Source organism: Taudactylus pleione, unplaced genomic scaffold (genome assembly GCF_031769625.1).
Source record: "Taudactylus pleione unplaced genomic scaffold, aTauple2 ptg001992l, whole genome shotgun sequence".
Taxonomy (NCBI): Eukaryota; Metazoa; Chordata; class Amphibia; order Anura; family Myobatrachidae; genus Taudactylus; species Taudactylus pleione.
In genome coordinates, this window is record NW_028286388.1 from 48107 (window position 1) to 70933 (window position 22827).

The window sequence follows — 22827 nt, forward strand, 5'->3', positions numbered from 1 at the left end:
AAGACGACTGTGATTACAATATATAACATGGAATATAAGACGGCTGTGATTACGATATAACATGGAATATAAGACGGCTGTGATTACGATATAACGATTACGATATAACATGGTGTATAAGACGGCTGTGATTACGATATAACATGCTGTATAAGACGGCTGTGATTACAATATATAACATGGAATATAAGACGGCTGTGATTACAATATATAACACGGTGTATAAGACGGCTGTGATTACGATATAACATGGTGTATAAGACGGCAGTGATTACGATATAACGATTACGATATAACATGGTATATAAGACGGCTGTGATTATGATATAACATGGTATATAAGACGGCTGTGATTACGATATAACATGGTGTATAAGACGGCTGTGATTATGATATAACATGGTATATAAGACGGTAACGATTACGATATAACACGGTGTATAAGACGGCTGTGATTATGATATAACATGGTATACAAGACGGCTGTGATTACGATATAACATGGTGTATAAGTAGGGGGCGGTTGTGGGCGACGCAACAGTAGGGGGCGGAGGTGGGCCACGCAACAATAGGGGGCGGAGGTGGGTCACGCAACAATAGGGGACGGATGGGGGCCACGCAACAATAGGGGGCGGATGGGGGCCACGCAACAATAGGGGGCGGATGGGGGCCACGCAACAATAGGGGGCGGATGGGGGCCACGCAACAGTAGGGGGTGGATGGGGGCCACGTAACAGTACGGGGCGGATGGGGGCCACGTAACAGTAGGGGGCGGATGGGGGGCCACTTTACAATCAATAGGGGCTGATGGGGGCTACGTTAAATGTAGCAAGTTAAGTCTTGGATCCAGAACAATAACGTAAGATCCCTGTGTAGGAAGAAATGTAACAGAGGTTTATTCTTGCACTGAGGTAAGTAGATTACAGACCATCTTTTACTACTTGGGGAATATACATTTATAGCGGTAAATCCATCCACAGAAATCACAGAATATCATCCGGCTTTATTCCTCTGTGGTTTTATCAGATCTGAATAACGTTTGCGCTGCATGTAAAGGTTCTGTAATGTGCGTAACATCTCTTCCGGCGCTTGGTCTATTATTGCAGCTTTGCGCAGGCCCAAGTCTTTGCATTTAATGGTTTCCCAGCGATTACAGTAACTGCTAACATTTTTTAAACTGATGTGACACCTCGTAGACGCCCACAGACTCCCGCGCCTTCTCATCATAGTCCGTCCAGTCCTGCGGGGACACAAGGTGCGCAGATTAATACATAGTCACTTTATATCCTAGACTCTTCCAGAACCTAATATAATCGTGTGAGACGCGCCTCGCTATAACCAGACATAACACTCATTATACTAAATGTCTTATGTTGGGATTTTTTTTTCCCAATCATTTTATTTCCTCTATCGCTAGAATTGCGATTTCATCCAGAGTCACACAGTTCCCACCAAATCGCAGTGCATGCTGGGATATGTGATGAAACGGCAGCCGGGGAACAGAGGCCGCCACACATCGATATGAATGATCCATTTTCATATAACAACTATTTTTGTTTCTAATATGAAAGTAATTTAGTAAACGGTTTAGTGTGCGAGTTTCTGTTACTTGATAAAAGTTTTAGTTTTGCCACAAGATGCCTCTGCCTCCTCCTGACTACAGAGCTGGTGCTATCACTGCCTCCTCCTGACTACAGAGCTGGTGCTATCACTGCCTCCTCCTGACTACAGAGCTGGTGCTATCACTGCCGCCTCCTCCTGACTACAGAGCTGGTGCTATCACTGCCTCCTCCTGACTACAGAGCTGGTGCTATTACTGCCTCCTCCTGACTACAGAGCTGGTGCTATCACTGCCTCCTCCTGACTACAGAGCTGGTGCTATCACTGCCTCCTCCTGACTACAGAGCTGGTGCTATTACTGCCTCCTCCTGACTACAGAGCTGGTGCTATCACTGCCTCCTCCTGACTACAGAGCTGGTGCTATCACTGCCTCCTCCTGACTACAGAGCTGGTGCTATCACTGCCTCCTCCTGACTACAGAGCTGGTGCTATCACTGCCTCCTCCTGACTACAGAGCTGGTGCTATCACTGCCTCCTCCTGACTACAGAGCTGGTGCTATTACTGCCTCCTCCTGACTACAGAGCTGGTGCTATCACTGCCTCCTCCTGACTACAGAGCTGGTGCTATTACTGCCTCCTCCTGACTACAGAGCTGGTGCTATTGCTGCCTACAGCACATTTATAACACTCCCCTCCCAAAACTCCTGGTTACCCCTCAGAGTAGAGCAGGCCTGTTGATTGCAGGTGTGGCTTAGAGACTGGGCACATTGGGGGGATGTCGACTTGTAGCGTTGGGCGTATTATGGTGTATTCGCACTTTGCTGCCCCCAAGTGGCTGGTCATAAAACACAAACCTTTTCCTGCAGGTTAATGTCGGTGAAGGGAGAACCAGTGTCTGCTCCTTCTGCAGCAAATCCAGCCTGCGGGATAACGGATAATGTATTACACAGGTGCACAATATATAATAACTCCCTTATACACACAGCCCCAAATGTCTATAGCTCAGCTCTCTATATTATTATATATTATACAGTATTATACAAAGCGTCTCAGCAGCGTTACACAGGTGCACAATATATAATAACTCCCTTATACACACACACATAGCCCCAATGTCTATAGCTCAGCTCTCTATATTATTATATATTATACAGTATTATACAAAGCGTCTCAGCAGTGTTACACAGGTGCACAATATATAATAACTCCCTTATACACACATAGCCCCAATGCCTATAGCTCAGCTCTCTATATTATTATATATTATACAGTATTATACAAAGCGTCTCAGCAGTGTTACACAGGTGCACAATATATAATAACTCCCTTATACACACACACAGCCCCAATGTCTATAGCTCAGCTCTCTATATTATTATATATTATACAGTATTATACAAAGCGTCTCAGCAGTGTTACACAGGTGCACAATATATAATAACTCCCTTATACACACACACAGCCCCAATGTATATAGCTCAGCTCTCTATATTATTATATATTATACAGTATTATACAAAGCGTCTCAGCATTGTTACACAGGTGCACAATATATAATAACTCCCTTATACACACACAGCCCCAATGTCTATAGCTCAGCTCTCTATATTATTATATATTATACAGTATTATACAAAGCGTCTCAGCAGTGTTACACAGGTGCACAATATATAATAACTCCCTTATACACACACACACAGCCCCAATGTCTATAGCTCAGCTCTCTATATTATTATATATTATACAGTATTATACAAAGCGTCTCAGCAGTGTTACACAGGTGCACAATATATAATAACTCCCTTATACACACACACACAGCCCCAATGTCTATAGCTCAGCTCTCTATATTATTATATATTATACAGTATTATACAAAGCGTCTCAGCAGTGTTACACAGGTGCACAATATATAATAACTCCCTTATACACACACACACAGCCCCAATGCCTATAGCTCAGCTCTCTATATTATTATATATTATACAGTATTATACAAAGCGTCTCAGCAGCGTTACACAGGTGCACAATATATAATAACTCCCTTATACACACACACAGCCCCAATGTCTATAGCTCAGCTCTCTATATTATTATATATTATACAGTATTATACAAAGCGTCTCAGCAGTGTTACACAGGTGCACAATATATAATAACTCCCTTATACACACACACACAGCCCCAATGCCTATAGCTCAGCTCTCTATATTATTATATATTATACAGTATTATACAAAGCGTCTCAGCAGTGTTACACAGGTGCACAATATATAATAACTCCCTTATACACACACACACAGCCCCAATGCCTATAGCTCAGCTCTCTATATTATTATATATTATACAGTATTATACAAAGTGTCTCAGCAGCGTTACACAGGTGCACAATATATAATAACTCCCTTATACACACATAGCCCCAATGTCTATAGCTCAGCTCTCTATATTATTATATATTATACAGTATTATACAAAGTGTCTCAGCAGTGTTACACAGGTGCACAATATATAATAACTCCCTTATACACACATAGCCCCAATGTCTATAGCTCAGCTCTCTATATTATTATATATTATACAGTATTATACAAAGCGTCTCAGCAGTGTTACACAGGTGCACAATATATAGTAACTCCCTTATACACACACACAGCCCCAATGCCTATAGCTCAGCTCTCTATATTATTATATATTATACAGTATTATACAAAGTGTATCAGCAGTGTTACACAGGTGCACAATATATAATAACTCCCTTATACACACACACACAGCCCCAATGTCTATAGCTCAGCTCTCTATATTATTATATATTATACAGTATTATACAAAGCGTCTCAGCATTGTTACACAGGTGCACAATATATAATAACTCCCTTATACACACACACACAGCCCCAATGTCTATAGCTCAGCTCTCTATATTATTATATATTATACAGTATTATACAAAGCGTCTCAGCATTGTTACACAGGTGCACAATATATAATAACTCCCTTATACACACACAGCCCCAATGTCTATAGCTCAGCTCTCTATATTATTATATATTATACAGTATTATACAAAGCGTCTCAGCAGTGTTACACAGGTGCACAATATATAATAACTCCCTTATACACACACACAGCCCCAATGTCTATAGCTCAGCTCTCTATATTATTATATATTATACAGTATTATACAAAGCGTCTCAGCAGTGTTACACAGGTGCACAATATATAATAACTCCCTTATACACACACACATAGCCCCAATGTCTATAGCTCAGCTCTCTATATTATTATATATTATACAGTATTATACAAAGTGTCTCAGCAGTGTTACACAGGTGCACAATATATAATAACTCCCTTATACACACACACATAGCCCCAATGCCTATAGCTCAGCTCTCTATATTATTATATATTATACAGTATTATACAAAGCGTCTCAGCAGCGTTACACAGGTGCACAATATATAATAACTCCCTTATACACACACACACAGCCCCAATGTCTATAGCTCAGCTCTCTATATTATTATATATTATACAGTATTATACAAAGCGTCTCAGCAGCGTTACACAGGTGCACAATATATAATAACTCCCTTATACACACATAGCCCCAATGCCTATAGCTCAGCTCTCTATATTATTATATATTATACAGTATTATACAAAGCGTCTCAGCAGTGTTACACAGGTGCACAATATATAATAACTCCCTTATACACACACAGCCCCAATGCCTATAGCTCAGCTCTCTATATTATTATATATTATTATATATTATACAAAGCGTCTCAGCAGTGTTACACAGGTGCACAATATATAGTAACTCCCTTATACACACACACACACAGCCCCAATGTCTATAGCTCAGCTCTCTATATTATTATATATTATACAGTATTATACAAAGCGTCTCAGCAGTGTTACACAGGTGCACAATATATAATAACTCCCTTATACACACACACAGCCCCAATGTCTATAGCTCAGCTCTCTATATTATTATATATTATACAGTATTATACAAAACGTCTCAGCAGTGTTACACAGGTGCACAATATATAATAACTCCCTTATACACACACACAGCCCCAATGTCTATAGCTCAGCTCTCTATATTATTATATATTATACAGTATTATACAAAGTGTCTCAGCAGTGTTACACAGGTGCACAATATATAATAACTCCCTTATACACACACACAGCCCCAATGTCTATAGCTCAGCTCTCTATATTATTATATATTATACAGTATTATACAAAGCGTCTCAGCAGTGTTACACAGGTGCACAATATATAATAACTCCCTTATACACACATAGCCCCAATGTCTATAGCTCAGCTCTCTATATTATTATATATTATACAGTATTATACAAAGCGTCTCAGCAGTGTTACACAGGTGCACAATATATAATAACTCCCTTATACACACACACACAGCCCCAATGTCTATAGCTCAGCTCTCTATATTATTATATATATTATACAGTATTATACAAAGCGTCTCAGCAGTGTTACACAGGTGCACAATATATAATAACTCCCTTATACACACACACACACAGCCCCAATGCCTATAGCTCAGCTCTCTATATTATTATATATTATACAGTATTATACAAAGCGTCTCAGCAGTGTTACACAGGTGCACAATATATAATAACTCCCTTATACACACACAGCCCCAATGTCTATAGCTCAGCTCTCTATATTATTATATATTATACAGTATTATACAAAGCGTCTCAGCAGTGTTACACAGGTGCACAATATATAATAACTCCCTTATACACACACACAGCCCCAATGCCTATAGCTCAGCTCTCTATATTATTATATATTATACAGTATTATACAAAGTGTCTCAGCAGTGTTACACAGGTGCACAATATATAATAACTCCCTTATACACACACACACAGCCCCAATGTCTATAGCTCAGCTCTCTATATTATTATATATTATACAGTATTATACAAAGCGTCTCAGCAGTGTTACACAGGTGCACAATATATAATAACTCCCTTATACACACACAGCCCCAATGCCTATAGCTCAGCTCTCTATATTATTATATATTATTATATATTATACAAAGCGTCTCAGCAGTGTTACACAGGTGCACAATATATAATAACTCCCTTATACACACACACAGCCCCAATGTCTATAGCTCAGCTCTCTATATTATTATATATTATACAGTATTATACAAAGCGTCTCAGCAGTGTTACACAGGTGCACAATATATAATAACTCCCTTATACACACACACACACACAGCCCCAATGTCTATAGCTCAGCTCTCTATATTATTATATATTATACAGTATTATACAAAGTGTCTCAGCAGTGTTACACAGGTGCACAATATATAATAACTCCCTTATACACACATAGCCCCAATGTCTATAGCTCAGCTCTCTATATTATTATATATTATTATATATTATACAAAGCGTCTCAGCAGTGTTACACAGGTGCACAATATATAATAACTCCCTTACACACACACAGCCCCAATGTCTATAGCTCAGCTCTCTATATTATTATATATTATACAGTATTATACAAAGCGTCTCAGCAGTGTTACACAGGTGCACAATATATAATAACTCCCTTATACACACACAGCCCCAATGCCTATAGCTCAGCTCTCTATATTATTATATATTATTATATATTATACAAAGCGTCTCAGCAGTGTTACACAGGTGCACAATATATAATAACTCCCTTATACACACACACAGCCCCAATGTCTATAGCTCAGCTCTCTATATTATTATATATTATACAGTATTATACAAAGCGTCTCAGCAGTGTTACACAGGTGCACAATATATAATAACTCCCTTATACACACACACACACACAGCCCCAATGTCTATAGCTCAGCTCTCTATATTATTATATATTATACAGTATTATACAAAGTGTCTCAGCAGTGTTACACAGGTGCACAATATATAATAACTCCCTTATACACACACACAGCCCCAATGTCTATAGCTCAGCTCTCTATATTATTATATATTATACAGTATTATACAAAGCGTCTCAGCAGTGTTACACAGGTGCACAATATATAATAACTCCCTTATACACACACAGCCCCAATGTCTATAGCTCAGCTCTCTATATTATTATATATTATACAGTATTATACAAAGCGTCTCAGCAGTGTTACACAGGTGCACAATATATAGTAACTCCCTTATACACACACACAGCCCCAATGTCTATAGCTCAGCTCTCTATATTATTATATATTATACAGTATTATACAAAGCGTCTCAGCATTGTTACACAGGTGCACAATATATAGTAACTCCCTTATACACACACACACAGCCCCAATGTCTATAGCTCAGCTCTCTATATTATTATATATTATACAGTATTATACAAAGCGTCTCAGCAGTGTTACACAGGTGCACAATATATAATAACTCCCTTATACACACACAGCCCCAATGCCTATAGCTCAGCTCTCTATATTATTATATATTATACAGTATTATACAAAGCGTCTCAGCAGCGTTACACAGATGCACAATATATAATAACTCCCTTATACACACACACACAGCCCCAATGTCTATAGCTCAGCTCTATATTATTATATATATTATACAGTATTATACAAAGCGTCTCAGCAGTGTTACACAGGTGCACAATATATAATAACTCCCTTATACACACACAGCCCCAATGCCTATAGCTCAGCTCTCTATATTATTATATATTATACAGTATTATACAAAGCGTCTCAGCAGTGTTACACAGGTGCACAATATATAATAACTCCCTTATACACACACACACAGCCCCAATGCCTATAGCTCAGCTCTCTATATTATTATATATTATACAGTATTATACAAAGCGTCTCAGCAGTGTTACACAGGTGCACAATATATAGTAACTCCCTTATACACACACAGCCCCAATGTCTATAGCTCAGCTCTCTATATTATTATATATTATACAGTATTATACAAAGCGTCTCAGCAGTGTTACACAGGTGCACAATATATAATAACTCCCTTATACACACACACAGCCCCAATGTCTATAGCTCAGCTCTCTATATTATTATATATTATACAGTATTATACAAAGCGTCTCAGCAGTGTTACACAGGTGCACAATATATAATAACTCCCTTATACACACACACAGCCCCAATGTCTATAGCTCAGCTCTCTATATTATTATATATTATACAGTATTATACAAAGCGTCTCAGCAGTGTTACACAGGTGCACAATATATAATAACTCCCTTATACACACACACACAGCCCCAATGTCTATAGCCCAGCTCTCTATATTATTATATATTATACAGTATTATACAAAGCGTCTCAGCATTGTTACACAGGTGCACAATATATAATAACTCCCTTATACACACATAGCCCCAATGTCTATAGCTCAGCTCTCTATATTATTATATATTATACAGTATTATACAAAGTGTCTCAGCAGTGTTACACAGGTGCACAATATATAATAACTCCCTTATACACACACACAGCCCCAATGTCTATAGCTCAGCTCTCTATATTATTATATATTATACAGTATTATACAAAGCGTCTCAGCAGTGTTACACAGGTGCACAATATATAATAACTCCCTTATACACACATAGCCCCAATGTCTATAGCTCAGCTCTCTATATTATTATATATTATACAGTATTATACAAAGTGTCTCAGCAGTGTTACACAGGTGCACAATATATAGTAACTCCCTTATACACACACACAGCCCCAATGTCTATAGCTCAGCTCTCTATATTATTATATATTATACAGTATTATACAAAGCGTCTCAGCAGTGTTACACAGGTGCACAATATATAATAACTCCCTTATACACACACACACAGCCCCAATGTCTATAGCTCAGCTCTCTATATTATTATATATTATACAGTATTATACAAAGCGTCTCAGCAGTGTTACACAGGTGCACAATATATAATAACTCCCTTATACACACACACAGCCCCAATGTCTATAGCTCAGCTCTCTATATTATTATATATTATACAGTATTATACAAAGTGTCTCAGCAGTGTTACACAGGTGCACAATATATAATAACTCCCTTATACACACACACAGCCCCAATGTCTATAGCTCAGCTCTATATTATTATATATTATACAGTATTATACAAAGCGTCTCAGCAGTGTTACACAGGTGCACAATATATAATAACTCCCTTATACACACACACATAGCCCCAATGCCTATAGCTCAGCTCTCTATATTATTATATATTATACAGTATTATACAAAGCGTCTCAGCAGTGTTACACAGGTGCACAATATATAATAACTCCCTTATACACACACACACAGCCCCAATGTCTATAGCTCAGCTCTCTATATTATTATATATATTATACAGTATTATACAAAGCGTCTCAGCAGTGTTACACAGGTGCACAATATATAATAACTCCCTTATACACACATAGCCCCAATGCCTATAGCTCAGCTCTCTATATTATTATATATTATACAGTATTATACAAAGCGTCTCAGCAGTGTTACACAGGTGCACAATATATAATAACTCCCTTATACACACATAGCCCCAATGCCTATAGCTCAGCTCTCTATATTATTATATATTATACTATATTATACAAAGCGTCTCAGCAGTGTTACACAGGTGCACAATATATAATAACTCCCTTATACACACACACAGCCCCAATGTCTATAGCTCAGCTCTCTATATTATTATATATTATACAGTATTATACAAAGTGTCTCAGCAGTGTTACACAGGTGCACAATATATAATAACTCCCTTATACACACACACAGCCCCAATGTCTATAGCTCAGCTCTCTATATTATTATATATTATACAGTATTATACAAAGCGTCTCAGCATTGTTACACAGGTGCACAATATATAATAACTCCCTTATACACACACACATAGCCCCAATGTCTATAGCTCAGCTCTCTATATTATTATATATTATACAGTATTATACAAAGCGTCTCAGCAGCGTTACACAGGTGCACAATATATAATAACTCCCTTATACACACACACACAGCCCCAATGCCTATAGCTCAGCTCTCTATATTATTATATATTATACAGTATTATACAAAGCGTCTCAGCAGCGTTACACAGGTGCACAATATATAATAACTCCCTTATACACACACACTGCCCCAATGTCTATAGCTCAGCTCTCTATATTATTATATATTATACAGTATTATACAAAGCGTCTCAGCAGTGTTACACAGGTGCACAATATATAATAACTCCCTTATACACACACACAGCCCCAATGTCTATAGCCCAGCTCTCTATATTATTATATATATTATACAGTATTATACAAAGCGTCTCAGCAGTGTTACACAGGTGCACAATATATAATAACTCCCTTATACACACACACAGCCCCAATGTCTATAGCTCAGCTCTCTATATTATTATATATTATACAGTATTATACAAAGCGTCTCAGCAGTGTTACACAGGTGCACAATATATAATAACTCCCTTATACACACACACATAGCCCCAATGCCTATAGCTCAGCTCTCTATATTATTATATATTATACAGTATTATACAAAGCGTCTCAGCAGTGTTACACAGGTGCACAATATATAATAACTCCCTTATACACACACACATAGCCCCAATGTCTATAGCTCAGCTCTCTATATTATTATATATTATACAGTATTATACAAAGCGTCTCAGCAGTGTTACACAGGTGCACAATATATAGTAACTCCCTTATACACACACATAGCCCCAATGCCTATAGCTCAGCTCTCTATATTATTATATATTATACAGTATTATACAAAGCGTCTCAGCAGTGTTACACAGGTGCACAATATATAATAACTCCCTTATACACACACACATAGCCCCAATGTCTATAGCTCAGCTCTCTATATTATTATATATTATACAGTATTATACAAAGAGTCTCAGCAGTGTTACACAGGTGCACAATATATAATAACTCCCTTATACACACATAGCCCCAATGTCTATAGCTCAGCTCTCTATATTATTATATATTATACAGTATTATACAAAGTGTCTCAGCAGCGTTACACAGGTGCACAATATATAATAACTCCCTTATACACACACACACAGCCCCAATGCCTATAGCTCAGCTCTCTATATTATTATATATTATACAGTATTATACAAAGTGTCTCAGCAGTGTTACACAGGTGCACAATATATAATAACTCCCTTATACACACACACACACAGCCCCAATGCCTATAGCTCAGCTCTCTATATTATTATATATTATACAGTATTATACAAAGCGTCTCAGCAGTGTTACACAGACGCACAATATATAATAACTCCCTTATACACACATAGCCCCAATGCCTATAGCTCAGCTCTCTATATTATTATATATTATACAGTATTATACAAAGCGTCTCAGCAGTGTTACACAGGTGCACAATATATAATAACTCCCTTATACACACACACAGCCCCAATGTCTATAGCTCAGCTCTCTATATTATTATATATTATACAGTATTATACAAAGCGTCTCAGCAGTGTTACACAGGTGCACAATATATAATAACTCCCTTATACACACACACACAGCCCCAATGCCTATAGCTCAGCTCTCTATATTATTATATATTATACAGTATTATACAAAGCGTCTCAGCAGTGTTACACAGGTGCACAATATATAATAACTCCCTTATACACACACACAGCCCCAATGTCTATAGCTCAGCTCTCTATATTATTATATATTATACAGTATTATACAAAGCGTCTCAGCAGTGTTACACAGGTGCACAATATATAATAACTCCCTTATACACACACACAGCCCCAATGTCTATAGCTCAGCTCTCTATATTATTATATATTATTATATATTATACAAAGCGTCTCAGCAGTGTTACACAGGTGCACAATATATAGTAACTCCCTTATACACACACAGCCCCAATGTCTATAGCTCAGCTCTCTATATTATTATATATTATACAGTATTATACAAAGCGTCTCAGCAGTGTTACACAGGTGCACAATATATAATAACTCCCTTATACACACACACACAGCCCCAATGTCTATAGCTCAGCTCTCTATATTATTATATATTATACAGTATTATACAAAGCGTCTCAGCAGTGTTACACAGGTGCACAATATATAATAACTCCCTTATACACACACACACAGCCCCAATGTCTATAGCTCAGCTCTCTATATTATTATATATTATACAGTATTATACAAAGTGTCTCAGCAGTGTTACACAGGTGCACAATATATAATAACTCCCTTATACACACACACAGCCCCAATGTCTATAGCTCAGCTCTCTATATTATTATATATTATACAGTATTATACAAAGCGTCTCAGCATTGTTACACAGGTGCACAATATATAATAACTCCCTTATACACACACACACAGCCCCAATGTCTATAGCTCAGCTCTCTATATTATTATATATTATACAGTATTATACAAAGCGTCTCAGCATTGTTACACAGGTGCACAATATATAATAACTCCCTTATACACACACAGCCCCAATGTCTATAGCTCAGCTCTCTATATTATTATATATTATACAGTATTATACAAAGCGTCTCAGCAGTGTTACACAGGTGCACAATATATAATAACTCCCTTATACACACACACAGCCCCAATGTCTATAGCTCAGCTCTCTATATTATTATATATTATACAGTATTATACAAAGCGTCTCAGCAGTGTTACACAGGTGCACAATATATAATAACTCCCTTATACACACACACATAGCCCCAATGTCTATAGCTCAGCTCTCTATATTATTATATATTATACAGTATTATACAAAGTGTCTCAGCAGTGTTACACAGGTGCACAATATATAGTAACTCCCTTATACACACACACACAGCCCCAATGTCTATAGCTCAGCTCTCTATATTATTATATATTATACAGTATTATACAAAGCGTCTCAGCAGTGTTACACAGGTGCACAATATATAATAACTCCCTTATACACACACACACAGCCCCAATGTCTATAGCTCAGCTCTCTATATTATTATATATTATACAGTATTATACAAAGCGTCTCAGCAGTGTTACACAGGTGCACAATATATAATAACTCCCTTATACACACACACACAGCCCCAATGTCTATAGCTCAGCTCTCTATATTATTATATATTATACAGTATTATACAAAGCGTCTCAGCAGCGTTACACAGGTGCACAATATATAATAACTCCCTTATACACACACACATAGCCCCAATGTCTATAGCTCAGCTCTCTATATTATTATATATTATACAGTATTATACAAAGCGTCTCAGCAGTGTTACACAGGTGCACAATATATAATAACTCCCTTATACACACATAGCCCCAATGTCTATAGCTCAGCTCTCTATATTATTATATATTATACAGTATTATACAAAGTGTCTCAGCAGTGTTACACAGGTGCACAATATATAATAACTCCCTTATACACACACACAGCCCCAATGCCTATAGCTCAGCTCTCTATATTATTATATATTATACAGTATTATACAAAGCGTCTCAGCAGTGTTACACAGGTGCACAATATATAATAACTCCCTTATACACACACACACAGCCCCAATGTCTATAGCTCAGCTCTCTATATTATTATATATTATACAGTATTATACAAAGCGTCTCAGCATTGTTACACAGGTGCACAATATATAATAACTCCCTTATACACACACACACAGCCCCAATGCCTATAGCTCAGCTCTCTATATTATTATATATTATACAGTATTATACAAAGTGTCTCAGCAGTGTTACACAGGTGCACAATATATAATAACTCCCTTATACACACACACAGCCCCAATGCCTATAGCTCAGCTCTCTATATTATTATATATTATACAGTATTATACAAAGCGTCTCAGCAGTGTTACACAGGTGCACAATATATAATAACTCCCTTATACACACACAGCCCCAATGTCTATAGCTCAGCTCTCTATATTATTATATATTATTATATATTATACAAAGTGTCTCAGCAGTGTTACACAGGTGCACAATATATAATAACTCCCTTATACACACACATAGCCCCAATGTCTATAGCTCAGCTCTCTATATTATTATATATTATACAGTATTATACAAAGCCTCTCAGCAGTGTTACACAGGTGCACAATATATAATAACTCCCTTATACACACACACAGCCCCAATGTCTATAGCTCAGCTCTCTATATTATTATATATTATTATATATTATACAAAGCGTCTCAGCAGTGTTACACAGGTGCACAATATATAATAACTCCCTTATACACACACAGCCCCAATGTCTATAGCTCAGCTCTCTATATTATTATATATTATACAGTATTATACAAAGCGTCTCAGCATTGTTACACAGGTGCACAATATATAATAACTCCCTTATACACACACAGCCCCAATGTCTATAGCTCAGCTCTCTATATTATTATATATTATACAGTATTATACAAAGCGTCTCAGCATTGTTACACAGGTGCACAATATATAGTAACTCCCTTATACACACACACAGCCCCAATGTCTATAGCTCAGCTCTCTATATTATTATATATTATACAGTATTATACAAAGCGTCTCAGCAGTGTTACACAGGTGCACAATATATAATAACTCCCTTATACACACACACACAGCCCCAATGTCTATAGCTCAGCTCTCTATATTATTATATATTATACAGTATTATACAAAGCGTCTCAGCATTGTTACACAGGTGCACAATATATAATAACTCCCTTATACACACACAGCCCCAATGTCTATAGCTCAGCTCTCTATATTATTATATATTATACAGTATTATACAAAGTGTCTCAGCAGTGTTACACAGGTGCACAATATATAATAACTCCCTTATACACACACACAGCCCCAATGCCTATAGCTCAGCTCTCTATATTATTATATATTATACAGTATTATACAAAGCGTCTCAGCAGTGTTACACAGGTGCACAATATATAATAACTCCCTTATACACACACACACAGCCCCAATGTCTATAGCTCAGCTCTCTATATTATTATATATTATACAGTATTATACAAAGCGTCTCAGCATTGTTACACAGGTGCACAATATATAATAACTCCCTTATACACACACAGCCCCAATGTCTATAGCTCAGCTCTCTATATTATTATATATTATACAGTATTATACAAAGTGTCTCAGCAGTGTTACACAGGTGCACAATATATAATAACTCCCTTATACACACACACAGCCCCAATGTCTATAGCTCAGCTCTCTATATTATTATATATTATTATATATTATACAAAGTGTCTCAGCAGTGTTACACAGGTGCACAATATATAATAACTCCCTTATACACACACATAGCCCCAATGTCTATAGCTCAGCTCTCTATATTATTATATATTATACAGTATTATACAAAGCCTCTCAGCAGTGTTACACAGGTGCACAATATATAATAACTCCCTTATACACACATAGCCCCAATGTCTATAGCTCAGCTCTCTATATTATTATATATATTATACAGTATTATACAAAGCGTCTCAGCAGTGTTATGTTGATTTCTCATTACGGCCGATGGATAAAATTATCACCTTTGTATGGATATCAGGAGCAGCGATCTATTTATACTACAGTCACGTAATGATCCCCACATCTAATGGTCAGATCTCTCCAAGCCCTAAAGGTGTGTACACATTAGACGATATGTCACCTGATCCAGCTGATTGTGCCGACATATCGTCCACATCGGCAATTGTGTGCGCATTCCCGCAGGGTCGTTAATTGCATACATTTGCCTGCGGCTGGTGAACAACATATTGTGCGATGTGTACGGAACCGCACGATACGTCGTCATTCACACTGTGGGTCGGCTGGGTACACAGGTCGCGTAATCTGTACCCAGCGTTACAAAGCTGTGGTTCTGTGCGTCTGTAAATATAAAGAGGGTGGAAAACAGGATAAGAGGGGGATGGGAAGATAGAGAAAGACCACCACCCATGAGCACAATACCTTGGGGCCTGGCTAAATTCAGACGAGGGTCAAAACCATCAAAAGCCAATTCTGAAACCACTTGGAGGAAATCCACCCACACAGGTGAGAACATACAAACTCCCTGAGCAGAACAGGACCCTGGCACCGTGGTGCAGCAATGCTGACCATCCTGCCCTCTGGATGCAGAAAGTGGTATAGACCCAGCAGGTGGTGAGAGAGGGGGTGACAGAACATTACTGGTAGAGAAGCAGCCACGTCATGGAACACAATGGTGGGATCTCGGGATAGTGACAAGCACCAGGAGCTCCTACGTAACAGCCTGGAAACAGAACAGGGATTAATCTCTAATCTAATAATGGGATTAGGGGACAATGTACAGGAGAATAGAGAGATCAGGAGAGGGTCACAGACGCTGCGCTCGTTGCTTCTCCCGCTTCCACCAATAGTGTAACGTGTCCCATGTAATTAGATAATCCTGACATCATGGCCTGCACAGAAACCTCATCATTTAGAGCAGGCATGTCCAACACGCGGCCCACCCCCCCCCACCATGATGGGCTCACCTATATATTATATGCGGCCCACCCCCCCTGCCACGATCGGGCTCACCTATATATTATATGCGGCCCACCCCCCTGCCACGATCGGGCTCACCTATATATTATATGCGGCCCACCCCCCTGCCACGATCGGCTCACCTATATATTATATGCGGCCCACCCCCCTGCCACGATCGGGCTCACCTATATATTATATGCGGCCCACCCGCCTGCCACTTTAGTTAGCTGGCAACGCTGGTCTCTAAAGCGATCAAAAGTCTCTGATCTCTTCAGATGCCAGCGTTCCCAGTGATGCAGCGCAGGGGTGACGGCATGACGTTACCCGCGATGAGAGAAGCCTGCGCCTGGCGCTCTGGATCTAATTAGATCCAGTCAGCGGCAGCATCTACGCGGGATGGTGGGAGTGAAGACGGCGCGGACTGGAGCGTTACCCAGCGGCCATCATGAAGAAAGGTAAGTACTGCACAGGTGAGTGGGGCACAATTGAAGGGGCTCTGCATTAGGGGCATTACTGGGGGCTCTGCATTAGGGGCATTACTGGGGGCTCTGCATTAGGGGCATTACTGGGGGCTCTGCATAAGGGACATTACTGGGGGCTCTGCATAAGGGGCATTATTGGGGGCTCTGCATAAGGGGCATTACTGGGGGCTCTGCATAAGGGGCATTACTGGGGGCTCTGCATTGGTTTTTATTAATAATAAACCTTTAAAAATTGCATATAAGACTTTTTTTTTTTTCGTTGCGACCCCCACACTCTTAAGACCTTGGGCACGAATCTATTCAACGCGATGTAAATAGCGCCGGGAGTGAGCTCCCGGAGCTATTCAATACACCGCGCTGCCAAGTCCGACTAATGATCCAGGGATGAGAGAAGAAATCCAACAAAAGTCCCGGCGCGAGGCTGTTTTCTGCCTATTGCGCCTGGAAATCAGCCTCGCGCCGGGAAGTTAGGTCGGGGAATGCCCGTTATCTCGCCTAAACACCCTTTTTAAGGCGCGAGAATGAGCCTTCCCCGACCTAACATCGCAATGAATTGAATAGCTACGGGAGCTATCTCCCGGCGCTATTTACATCGCGTTGAATAGAATCGTGCCCCTTGAAAACAATAATATTCACGTCATTTAGTTTCTCTGTTACAGCTCATGTGCGAAAATCCCTTCAAACTCAGACGGCGCAGGCGTAATACATGGATCATACGCACAAAGGCGCAGCTGCGATTGAGACGCACCGTATCAGTAACATGTAGGAAAAGTGCCGGGCATTCCTGGGAAGTGGATTAGCGCGCGCACGGAGATGGGGGTAGATGTATTACAGTGGCACGTTAAGTGCCGCTATAACGCTTCCTGCTTCGCCTCTTTACCAAGCGAAGCAGGAAGCACTACCGGTGAGATGCGTGAACATCTCATGGGCCGGAGAGGGCGTCACAGCGTCTCGGTCCAAGTATGGCCTCCTATGTGGGCATTAGAGTGTCTGTGTACAAGTATGGCCTCCTATGTGGGCATTAGAGTGTCTGTGTACAAGTATGGCCTCCTATGTGGGCGTCACAGCGTCTCGGTACAAGTATGGCCTCCTATGTGGGCATTAGAGTGTCTGTGTACAAGTATGGCCTCCGTCACAGCGTCTCGGTACAAGTATGGCCTCCTACGTGGGCGTTCCAGCGTCTGTGTACAAGTATGGCCTCCTATGTGGGCGTCATAGCGTCTGTGTTCAAGTATGGCCTCCTATGTGGGCATTAGAGCGTCTGTGTACAAGTATGGCCTCCTATGTGGGCGTCATAGCGTCTGTGTACAAGTATGGCCTCCTATGTAGGCGTTCCAGCGTCTGTGTACAAGTATGGCCTCCTATGTGGGTGTCACAGTGTCTGTGTACAAGTATGGCCTCCTATGTGGGAATCACAGCGTCTGTGTACAAGTATGGCCTCCTATGTGGGCATTAGAGCGTCTCGGTACTAGTATGGCCTCCTATGTGGGCGTCATAGCGTCTGTGTACAAGTATGGCCTCCTATGTGGGCATTAGAGCGTCTGTGTACAAGTATGGCCTCCTATGTGGGTGTCACAGTGTCTGTGTACAAGTATGGCCTCCTATGTGGGTGTTAGAGCGTCTCGGTACAAGTATGGCCTCCTATGTGGGCGTCATAGCGTCTGTGTACAAGTATGACCTCCTATGTGGGTGTTCCAGCGTCTGTGTACAAGTATGACCTCCTATGTGGGTGTTAGAGCGTCTGTGTACAGTGTATGGCCTCCTATGTGGGCGTCATAGTGTCTGTGTACAAGTATGGCCTCCTATGTGGGCATTAGAGCGTCTGTGTACAAGTATGGCCTCCTATGTGGGCGTCATAGCGTCTGTGTACAAGTATGGCCTCCTATGTGGGCGTCATAGCGTCTGTGTACAAGTATGGCCTCCTATGTGGGCATTAGAGCGTCTGTGTACAAGTATGGCCTCCTATGTGGGCATTAGAGCGTCTGTGTACAAGTATGGCCTCCTATGTGGGCGTCATAGCTTCGGTGTACAAGTATGGCCTCCTATGTGGGCATTAGAGCGACATCCCCATAAAACACATTGGGGGAGATGTATGAAGCCCAGAAGCGGTATCAGTGCACGTTATGTGCGCTGATACCGCTTCTCCCCGATGTATGATCGGGGGTCTGGGCGGTAAATGACAGGGGCACTAGGCTGATTCGATGTGGTCTGCAGCGGGTAGCGCCGGAGCGGGGAGTTAACGCTCCCCCTCTCCGGCCCATGAGATGTTCACACATCTCACCGGTAGTGCTTCCTCACTTGTACCGAGACACTGTGACGCCCACATAGGAGGCCATACTTGTACACAGACATTCTAATGCCCACATAGGTCATACTTGTACCGAGATGCTCTAACACCCACATAGGAGGCCATACTTGTACCGAGACGCTGTGACGCCCACATAGGAGGCCATACTTGTACACAGACGCTCTAATGCCCACATAGGAGGCCATACTTGTACACAGACGCTATGACGCCCACATAGGAGGCCATACTTGTACACAGACGCTCTAATGCCCACATAGGAGGCCATACTTGTACACAGACGCTATGACGCCCACATAGGAGGCCATACTTGTACACAGAACCTGGAACGCCCACATAGGAGGCCATACTTGTACACAGACGCTATGACGCCCACATAGGAGGTCATACTTGTACACAGACACTATGACGCCCACATAGGAGGTCATACTTGTACACAGACACTATAACGCCCACATAGGAGGCCATACTTGTACACAGACGCTATGACGCCCACATAGGAGGCCATACTTGTACACAGACGCTCTAATGCCCACATAGGAGGCCATACTTGTACACAGACGCTGTGACGGAGGCCATACTTGTACACAGACACTCTAATGCCCACATAGGAGGCCATACTTGTACCGAGACGCTGTGACGCCCACATAGGAGGCCATACTTGTACACAGACGCTCTAATGCCCACATAGGAGGCCATACTTGTACACAGACGCTATGACGCCCACATAGGAGGCCATACTTGTACACAGACGCTCTAATGCCCACATAGGAGGCCATACTTGTACACAGACGCTATGACGCCCACATAGGAGGCCATACTTGTACACAGAACCTGGAACGCCCACATAGGAGGCCATACTTGTACACAGACGCTATGACGCCCACATAGGAGGCCATACTTGTACACAGACGCTCTAATGCCCACATAGGAGGCCATACTTGTACACAGACGTTGTGACGCCCACATAGGAGGCCATACTTGAACACAGACACTCTAATGCCCACATAGGAGGCCATACTTGTACCGAAACGCTGTGACGCCCTCTCCGGCCCATGAGATGTTCACGCATCTCACCGGTAGTGCTTCGCTTGGTAAAGAGGCGAAGCAGGAAGCGTTATAGGAGGCCATACTTGTACCGAGACGCTGTGACGCCCACATAGGAGGCCATACTTGTACACAGACGCTCTAACACCCACATAGGAGGGCATACTTGTACACAGACGCTCTAACGCCCACGTAGGAGGCCATACTTGTACCGAGACGCTCTAACGCCCACGTAGGAGGCCATACTTGTACACAGACGCTCTAACACCCACATAGGAGGCCATACTTGTACACAGACGCTGTGATGCCCACATAGGAGGCCATACTTGTACTGAGACGCTGTGACGCCCACATAGGAGGCCATACTTGTACACAGACACTCTAATGCCCACATAGGAGGCCATACTTGTACCGAGACGCTGTGACGCCCACATAGGAGGCCATACTTCTACACAGACACTCTAATGCCCACATAGGAGGCCATACTTGTACCGAAACGCTGTGACGCCCTCTCCGGCCCATGAGATGTTCACGCATCTCACCGGTAGTGCTTCGCTTGGTAAAGAGGCGAAGCAGGAAGCGTTATAGGAGGCCATACTTGTACCGAGACGCTGTGACGCCCACATAGGAGGCCATACTTGTACCGAGATGCTCTAATGCCCACATAGGAGGCCATACTTGTACCGAGATGCTCTAATGCCCACATAGGAGGCCATACTTGTACACAGACGCTCTAATGCCCACATAGGAGGCCATACTTGTACCGAGATGCTCTAATCCCCACATAGGAGGCCATACTTGTACCGAGACGCTCTAACGCCCACATAGGAGGCCATACTTGTACCGAGATGCTCTAATGCCCACCTAGGAGGCCATACTTGTACACAGACGCTGTGATGCCCACATAGGAGGCTATACTTGTACACAGATGCTTTAATGCCCACATAGGAGGCCATACTTGTACACAGACGCTCTAACGCCCACGTAGGAGGCCATACTTGTACACAGACGCTGTGACGCCCACATAGGAGGCCATACTTGTACACAGACGCTCTAACACCCACATAGGAGGCCATACTTGTACCGAGACGCTATAACATCCACATAGGAGGCCATACTTGTACACAGACGCTGTGATGCCCACATAGGAGGCCATACTTGTACCGAGACGCTGTGACGCCCACATAGGAGGCCATACTTGTACACAGACGCTCTAGCACCCACATAGGAGGACATACTTGTACACAGACGCTCTAACACCCACATAGGAGGCCATACTTGTACACAGACGCTCTAACGCCCACGTAGGAGGCCATACTTGTACACAGACGCTGTGATGCCCACATAGGAGGCCATACTTGTACCGAGACGCTGTGACGCCCACATAGGAGGCAATACTTGTACCGAGACGCTGTGACGCCCACATAGGAGGCAATACTTGTACCGAAACGCTGTCACGCCCACATAGGAGGCCATACTTGTACACAGACGCTCTAACGCCCACGTAGGAGGCCATACTTGTACACAGACGCTGTGATGCCCACATAGGAGGCCATACTTGTACCGAGACGCTGTGACGCCCACATAGGAGGCAATACTTGTACCGAGACGCTGTGACGCCCACATAGGAGGCAATACTTGTACCGAAACGCTGTCACGCCCACATAGGAGGCCATACTTGTACCGAGACGCTGTGACGCCCACATAGGAGGCCATACTTGTACACAGACGCTCTAGCACCCACATAGGAGGACATACTTGTACA

At 41.3% G+C, this 22827-nt stretch overlaps 1 protein-coding gene across 1 annotated transcript in view; it reads right to left on the reverse strand.

Annotated features, from left to right (window-relative positions):
• Positions 1-1071: 1071 nt before the first annotated feature.
• Positions 1072-22827, reverse strand: part of CZIB (CXXC motif containing zinc binding protein) — a 90638-nt gene continuing 68882 nt past the window's right edge. The window contains exons 7-8 of the mRNA XM_088465556.1: positions 2415-2480; positions 1072-1240 (exon numbers count right to left, since the gene is read on the reverse strand). Coding sequence (XP_088321682.1) covers positions 1163-1240; positions 2415-2480 — 144 coding nt within the window. The 3' untranslated portion in view covers positions 1072-1162. The remainder of the gene's footprint in view (positions 1241-2414; positions 2481-22827) is intronic.